This window comes from Apteryx mantelli, chromosome 21 (genome assembly GCF_036417845.1).
Source record: "Apteryx mantelli isolate bAptMan1 chromosome 21, bAptMan1.hap1, whole genome shotgun sequence".
Classification (NCBI taxonomy): domain Eukaryota; kingdom Metazoa; phylum Chordata; class Aves; order Apterygiformes; family Apterygidae; genus Apteryx; species Apteryx mantelli.
Window position 1 is genome coordinate 5,678,954 of NC_089998.1, and position 8,152 is coordinate 5,687,105.

At 40.2% G+C, this 8,152-nt stretch overlaps 1 protein-coding gene across 1 annotated transcript in view; it reads left to right on the forward strand.

Moving 5' to 3' along the window:
* MED27 (mediator complex subunit 27) overlaps positions 1–5,442 on the forward strand; it is a 100,104-nt gene extending 94,662 nt beyond the window's left edge. Inside the window, exons 7-8 of the mRNA XM_067308919.1 lie at positions 2,336–2,413; positions 4,953–5,442. Coding sequence (XP_067165020.1) covers positions 2,336–2,413; positions 4,953–5,087 — 213 coding nt within the window. The 3' untranslated portion in view covers positions 5,088–5,442. The remainder of the gene's footprint in view (positions 1–2,335; positions 2,414–4,952) is intronic.
* The last annotated feature ends 2,710 nt before the right edge of the window (positions 5,443–8,152 follow it).

Below are 8,152 nucleotides of genomic sequence, written 5' to 3' on the forward strand. Positions count from 1 at the left end.
TCTTCAATGCCAAGAGAAAACAACTTTGTTGTACAGGAAAAAACACAGTTTGTTAGAAGTAGAAGCACAGCAGAAGGAGAACGGCTGCTCATAAATATCTTCAGTACTTTCTATTCTTTTACATGTCTGGTACTGTCCTATAAAAGCATCTTAAAAGAAAAAAAATTCACATAGCTAGTAGGACTTGGATTACAGTAATTTCTGAACACTACATGAGAAGATTTTAAAAGAAATGATTGACTGGTTAGAGTTGCGCTGTACTGTTAATGCACAGTTAATCGTTTTATTTCTAATTTTTTTAATTTGTTTGATGGCTCAAGCAGGTTGAGGTCCATTTTGTGAATATCGTTGCAAACTTGCCAGAATATGCACAGTCCCAAAGGTTTTTACCTTCCAAATGTCAGAATCTGACGTCCTTGCTCACACTGAAAGGAGCTGCTTTTGGAGTTAGGCATGTGCATGAATGATGGGGAACAGAATCCGTTTCTATAATTGTAGTGTAACTTAAAACTGGATCCAGTGTAGGATAGACTGATTTTATCCAGTGGTCTGTGGAGGAAGTTTGTATGGTGTGAATTAGAGCCTGTCTATACATGGGTTTATTCAGGGATATATCTTTTTCAGATTTACCTCCCTGAATAGCTCCATGCATGCGCTTCTCTCTTCAATGCAAGTTTGAGTACTCTAGCGCAACTCGCTTCAATGCTGAATTAGGCTAAATACAGATGAGGACAAGTGGAGTTAGTTGAGAATAGCTTTTGCAGTTTCAATTCGCACTTTATCTTACTCCAAATTTACTGTAGTATCTAGACAAGCCCAAAGAAATATATAGACAAGCCCAGAGAAATAAATAGACAAGCCCTGAGAATAGCACTTCTTTTTCTTGTTAAAACTGCAAAATACTATTTAATCACCACCTAGGCCATCATGTAGTTTGTTAGATGCTTTGATAGTACTGATGAGGACCATTAACAGGTTTACAGATCATAAGATGTGGTTGTGTTATCTGAGTTTTTTAATGGTCCAGCCCAACGACTCTTGCCAGTAACTTCTGCATGAAGCCCATAAGTTCTTATAAGAAGCAGGCTATTGTCCGTGCTATTTATTTTGGGAAGCTCTAAACCTAGAGCTGACAGGTTGAATCCTGCTACTGAGTTATATCATGGCTGTTCAAAAACTACCTCTTTCCTGATTTCCCTTGAAGTCTGGATTTGAAAATTTTAGTGATAGAAAATCTATCAAAGCATTGGTTAGTTCTGCTGATTTTTTTTTTTAATTATCCATGCTATTAAAAATGTGCATTTTATGTCTATTCTGTCTAGCTGTAATTCCCAGATGTAAGATCTTGTTATGGCTCTCTCTGGTAGATTAAAAAGCTTTCTATCAGAAATCTTTTACTAGAGCAAGTATTTATAAACCCTAATCATATTAATCGATTCCTGGTTTCAGAGGAAATGAAACTGAGAGCTCAATTCATATTTGTTCAACTTAAGCAAGATGAAATAGGACTACAATAGTTAAATATTTAAAATATGTATGTTGGAAAGGAGAGTACACATTTTTGCATTAAAATGCAGTTTTAAAATTGGATATTTTATCCTAGTCTTTTTCTTTTTTTTTCAGTAAAAACAAAACCAAAGCTTGGTTTTTTGGAAGTCTTTACCTCTATTCCAATAACTTAGTCTACCAGAACTATTTAATTTTGCTAAGTTATTGTCAGTGTTTCTTTTGTGGAGTAAATCAACATATGTTAGGGGAATATAAACTCTATGAAATACGACCAAAACAAAAAAGATGGAAGCATATAAAGAGAAAAACAAAGTGCTTTCTTCTGACGTGACGGGTTTAGTGGCTTAGCTTGTGTATGATTTCACAGAATACATGGGATTTCAATCACGGAGGCATAGCCAAGGGGGGATTGTTCCACTCTGCTGCTGTAGACACCTGAAAGTTAGGCACACTATTTGCTGTGGGTGCTTTCTTTAGTGTAGTACAGCAGATCTTTTTTTGCCCACCCCTTTTTACAGAATTCTGTCATTTTAGCAGTGATAGAGACCGTGTCTTCAGTACGTTCCCTCCTTGGTTCTTCAGCTGGGTCAGGAAGCTAAGGGCAGGACGTCAAGCACGTTCTTTTAGTGTTGCACTGTGTGCATACAGCTGGAAGCCTTCCTGCCTCGCTTAGCTCACTTTAACCACCGCTTAGGCTCTTTTACCAACGCTATTAGCTTTTATCATGCTTTTGACCTTCCAAAGGCGTTTTTGATTTTTCTGTGTAAATACTGTTTTGTCTGAAATACAGAATGAGTAAGAGGATAATCTCCTTTTGTCCATATAGGTGACGGATCATGCAACCACTGCTCTGTTGCACTACCAACTGCCTCAGATGCCAGATGTGGTAGTCAGATCTTTCATGGTAAGTGTATTTGAAAATGCATTCTTACAGATAGACTTCAGCACGCTGACAGCTATTAATACAAGGCAGGTTGTGAAGCAGTTATAATTCTGCCTATTTCAACAAGCTAGACAGTAGAGATTGACTATATTTCTTTACATCTCATACCCGGACAAGAATCAAGATGTCCTTCTTGGTACCCTGGGATAGTCGATGTTTGAAGATTGCTTTGTATATAGTTCTTTTATCACAGGTCTCAGTACTTGCTTGCTGTTTCCTATTTGCAAGACTGGTCTGGGTTGTCTTTAAAGCTAACAGAAAAAGCTCTTTCAACCAAGCTCTTTGGTATGGTCCAGGCCCTTCACACTGTTCATGCTGTGGATGTGAAAAGTCTGCGCCAGTGGAAATTTCCCAGTAAGAGGAAACTCCCAGTTTTCCGTATTCCAGCGGAGCCAGCTTGCTTATCGGTTTGGCCCATATGGCAAATGGCATCAATTATTTGAAAAATGGGGAGAGACAGGAATGTGGCTGGGAAAAGTCCATTTTGCTGCATCCACTTTCAGCCCCAACTTTATTCCTAAGGAATCGCATGTATTCGTTCAGCATAACAGCAGATGGTTTTCAGAACTGAGGAAATGCTTACTAAGATATTCTACTTTTTTTTTTTTTCCTGAATACAATGAATTAAATACTATTCTCTCTTGATACACAGATTTAAGTTTGTTGCCTTTAATTCTGCTTATATTTAGAATTTTATTTGTGAAATAAACTTGTTTATTAGCAGTCCTGTTAATCAGAGGGTTGAGGACAAGGGTTTATGATTCAGAATTCCTTCTACCAAGATGAATTTTGGCAGTGGAGACTGTTGTTACTCTCTCTGCTGCAGTCTCCCAAAGGAAGCTTTTGTGGGCAGGTTTTCTCTGCTGTTCAGTCTTCTTACTTCATCTCTGACATTGGTCCGGAACAAGGGGTAAGGCAATGGAGACTTCTTAAAATCAACATCTAATTCTGCCATTCACAGTCTTCAGGTGTATAAGGTATAATGGATTCTTTTATGTTTTTAATTTCCAATATGAAGTTTCAGAAAGGTCAGACTCCCTTACCTGTTGTGCTTGCTAGTTTGTTTATTTAATAAAAGGCCAGTAAAACGAAAGATTTGTGAAAGTCTTCTTTTCTTAGAGTGCATCCTGAAATAATAGGCTTTGAAAGGTGAAAACAACTCTTACTGGTGTAATCCATGTTTAACATGTGTCTGAAAATTAATTTTTAATAGAACTGGTAGCATGTTTGTTTAAGACATGGGCCTGCCTTATTGATTTGATAAAACACTACTAAAAATTTTAACAAAGCAAAACCAGATGTACATCAGAAGTGTCAATATAATAGTGCTTTCATGTCAGTTGTGCAATCCACTTGACAGGATATAGTGAGTCTGAATTTTTTGATGGGAATGAAGAACTTTTTTTTTCTTTCAACAAATTTATGAAGTGCGCAATTTAATTTCATTTACCTATTTTTGTATTATCGTTCAGAAAATTTGATTTTTTTCTGTGATGCAAGCAAAGTTCATCCAAGCTGATGTAAATAACAGCCATTTACTTGTAACGTTGTATTGCCCTTGTCCCCATACTTACTGCTAAACCCAGAGAGGATCTGGTTCTCCTGGAGGAGAGTTATTGATGGCCAAAGGTTCGGTTGCTATAGAGAAGGCTCTGATGAAGAGGGAAGGATTTGTTTCAATAAACTCGGCTGACCTCTTCTTCGGAGACCAATTTTCTCTTATCGATGTAATTCAATAGGACTTTAAATGACAAGATTCATGTGCATCCTTCAGCGTGTAAATCTGCTGGTCTAGGTATTTTTTTAGTTGTGTATCTCCTTGAGTTTAGAATTGAGTTATGTAATGCTCATTGCTGTGTATGACATTAGGAACAAACCAGTTAAGAGACAAGAACTTTATCTAGGAACACTTGCACTTACTGTTTGTTGTTCAACACTTGACTTTTTTTCTTTTTAAACATGGATGTAATCAGATTTAAAATTGTGGAGTATTTTTATGACCAATGAGTATCGATCTTGAAATCACATTAGAAAGGAAGTTAGCTTGCTGCGAAAGTGCTTGTATCTTCAGCTATTAAGAGTTCAGACTCTTGCAGTACGATTGCAGCTGGGGTGTGATGGATGATCATAGGAAGAGACAAACCAATATTCAGTTGAAGAGGGTACCCATCAAGAGTAATTGTATTCCAGTAAAAATATGAGGAGCCTTCTGTGGCAATTCTCTAGCTACAAATACCTCCTGCTCAGAGCACGTGATTTTCTATTAACAAAGTTGCTTAAGTAACTAAAAAATTAAAAAAACATTAATAAAGTGGAAATTCAGCTATGTAGTGACCTTGTAATCTTCTGCATGTTTTCTCTGTTTATAAAATCACTGTATACCTCACTGGGGCCAAGCCAAAGTACGTTCTCTGTCCTTGGTATCACTGTGTGACAAGAATGGTGACATAGGGGAATGTCCATATCCAGTTTCTTTAATTTCTCTCCCTTTTCCTTTTAGACCTGGTTGAGAAGTTACATAAAGCTGTTCCAGGCTCCGTGCCAGCGCTGCGGAAAGTTTCTGCAGGATGGCCTGCCGCCCACATGGAGGGATTTCCGAACGCTCGAAGCTTTTCATGACACTTGCAGGCAGTAGCCGCCCAGCCCGGCTGTTGGCGTGTATGGACAGAACAATCTGTCAGGCTCCGAGCAGAGCTGCTGCTTTAATAGCTGGTTCCATTTCTGAACCTTTCATCCTGTGCACTAATACATTTGACTATTTAATAGCCATCGCTCTGCAAGGTACATGAGTCTAATGGTGTACAGGCGGCGAGGGTGAGAAGCTGCGTGTGATTGCTGGATGCTTCTGTGCTGAAATGATGTGTTTCGGGTCTGAGACTTGTAATCCTTATCCTAAACAATAAGAATACCCATGTACAGTGTGTGTTTTGCCACAGAGTTTGCAATGATGAAGACTTTTATAAGCTTGAAATAAATTTTGTATTCCAGAATTTGTGCTGTTTATTTCATTATCTGATCAACAAAACCCGTGATTTGGGTGTGAAAGCTGCTCTTTTCTTTAGAAAAACTGGAAGCATTTAAACATGCATGCTGATACGATAGGGGATTTGTTGTTGTTGCAAGGCTGCTTATCTGTGCTGGTCTTTTTCTGGAAGAGATTATGGTGTTGATTAAACATGGAATTTCAAAGGCATGTGGCAGCTTGGAAGATGGAATGTACTTTCTGAGGCGGGGGGGAACAGATGTTTCCCTTTACTAAAATTGTAATGAAAAATGTTAGCAAAATCTGCAAGTATTAGGTGGTTAGAAAATGTGTGATGAGCAGTGGCAGTGTGTATAAGTCATTTGTCCCGTTTTAGAACTGAAAGGAGTAAAATAAATTCAGCCTTTAAGCGTAGCTTCTGCAGCACAGATGCATGCAGCATGTTTCTTAAATGGTTTAAAATTTACATGCAACACACCAGGGAGGTGGCAGATGTCGCTCCCAGGGATGGCTCCACCTGGGTGGAAGTGTCTAGCTCCTACCAGCCACGCATCCGTCAGCCCAGAGCCTGGCAAGGTCTCTGCTTCTGTCCCGGCTGAACGCTTGTTGGCCCGGGGCTGTAGCTGGATAAGTGTCTTCCCTGGTATTTCCTTGAGAAGTTGCATCTCCTCTGTCGTGCCCTGCTAGCTAATTTGACTGCCTTTCCCTCCAGTGCTCCCCCGTTGCCTCCACAAGCCATGAAGGGTTCCAGAATAAGCTTGCTTTCGGGAGCCGGGAAGACATCTGGGGAAGCCCTTTGTCACTCTGTAATTGTCTTCTTCAGAAAATTTCATGTTAAGGTATAGTGCCGCAAATTCATTTTTGAGTTAAGCTGGTGTGAAAAGCTTCTGGTGCCGAAAGAAAAGGTGTCCCTTTCAGAGGCTCTGCTGGTGGTAAGGTCTGGTTTGGTTTTCAGCGAGGAAGGTTGAGTGAAGCTACTGCATTTAATAATTTAAAAAAAATTTTTACAGGAAAAAAAAAGAGGGTGGGAATGGAAGAGACTTTTTTTTTTTTTTTTCCATGTGAAATAAGATGTTCAGCAATCTTAAAATACTCATTTAATTTTAATTCGAACCTGCAGCGTTTATGAAACAACCTGTTCAACAGCTGTGGAAACCAAGAACTATCACGCTGTACTTGGATGGTGCTGAATTAACTGTGTTTTTTGATAACATCAAAGACTGAGCTTCCAAAGACGACAGCTTCTGGTTGTGAGGACAGCGAGTGGTGTGGGCTTTTCAGCTTTCTAGGCATAGCACTCTGTGCAAGCCCAGCTCCTATGAAAGAGAGAGAGATTTGAAAGAAAATACGCGTTTATGACTTCCTTTGGAGGCGCAGCGCTGTGCATGAGAAATGAATGTATATTTGTTTGAATGTGTTGGTAAGGGACTTTTTTTTTCCCCACTCTCTTTCAATCACCAAGCAGAAAAATGTCCGTAAGAGTGGACTCTTATGGACAGTCGGTGGCTGTTTCAAATCCAGCTGCAGTTGAATTACCTAATGAAACTTGTCGTGCTGTTGTTATTTGACCCAGGTGCAAAGATCACCCAGGACAGAACAGTGTGTGCATCTGAGATGAGAGCGCCTCGCAGACAGGCGGGTCTGCTCTCGGTCCCGGTAGTCTGCTAATTGGAAGGACTGGGTGTCCGATGGCGTAAGCATTTAGTTGTTGTTAATAAAAAGGTCATAATGTGGTATCCAGCCTGCTCTAGGGGCTGCTGTCTGCTCCGTTTTGTTTATGCTTGGACAGTGGTGTAGAAAGCGAATCCTGAAGTTCACAAAAATATACGTGGAACCATGTACTGGCACTTGGAGATAATTAGTTGTAAAAGCGGCATCAGCCGGTCTGTGTGTTAGCTGAGCCTGAAATTCTAAACCTGTAATTGGTGAGCCTGATGAAGAGTTGTAAACTCGCACTGTAGGTACCTGAGCACAAAAATAATTGTCTTGGGAAAACACAACACAGACACGCTTGGCATATTTCTTCCAAAAAGAAAAAACAAACAAACAAACAAAACCCTGCCGTAAGAGAGGATCTTCTCCTCTCTCGCAGGCCCTGGGAGAAACTGTGTCCTGCAGTACCCTGTGGTGTCGCCTTCTACTTCTGTCCCTGCAACCTTTTAAAGTGTAACGGACTGGAATATTTCCATTGCGGGGAATGGAAGTTAACTGTCTAAACTCTTCTAAAGCTCATACATTTCAGCAGTTTGGATGCAATATGTGCTTGTCTCTGCTTATTGTCCTGGAACTCTAAATTGCTCAGTGGTGAGTGCCTGATTATTGCTGAGCTGGGACTTTCCAAGCCAAGCAGAAGTAAGCTTCGGGTCTGGAATGCAAGGTACAGGAGCCGGGGACAGGCCCTAACTAAAAAGCTGTTCTCACGATAAAGCATTTTGCTGCTGTTCTTCCTCCGGCTTTGTGCCTTGAGTACTGGATATTATTTTTCTTTCCCGCCCTTAGTTTAAGGGGATGGGTGACAGAAAGTTTGAATGCAGGTTGGGCGACCTTACATTTTGTCATCACTGGAGTTTGTTGCAGCTTTTAGAGCTGGTCCGAGCTTTAAGGCAAACAGCCAGGAATATGTTCCCCGAAGAGCGGTTGGCTCTCACTTCTTCTAGGCTGTTGTCTTCTGGAACTGCATTTCTCACGGTGCCCTGTTTCTGCAAGGCAACTGTCAC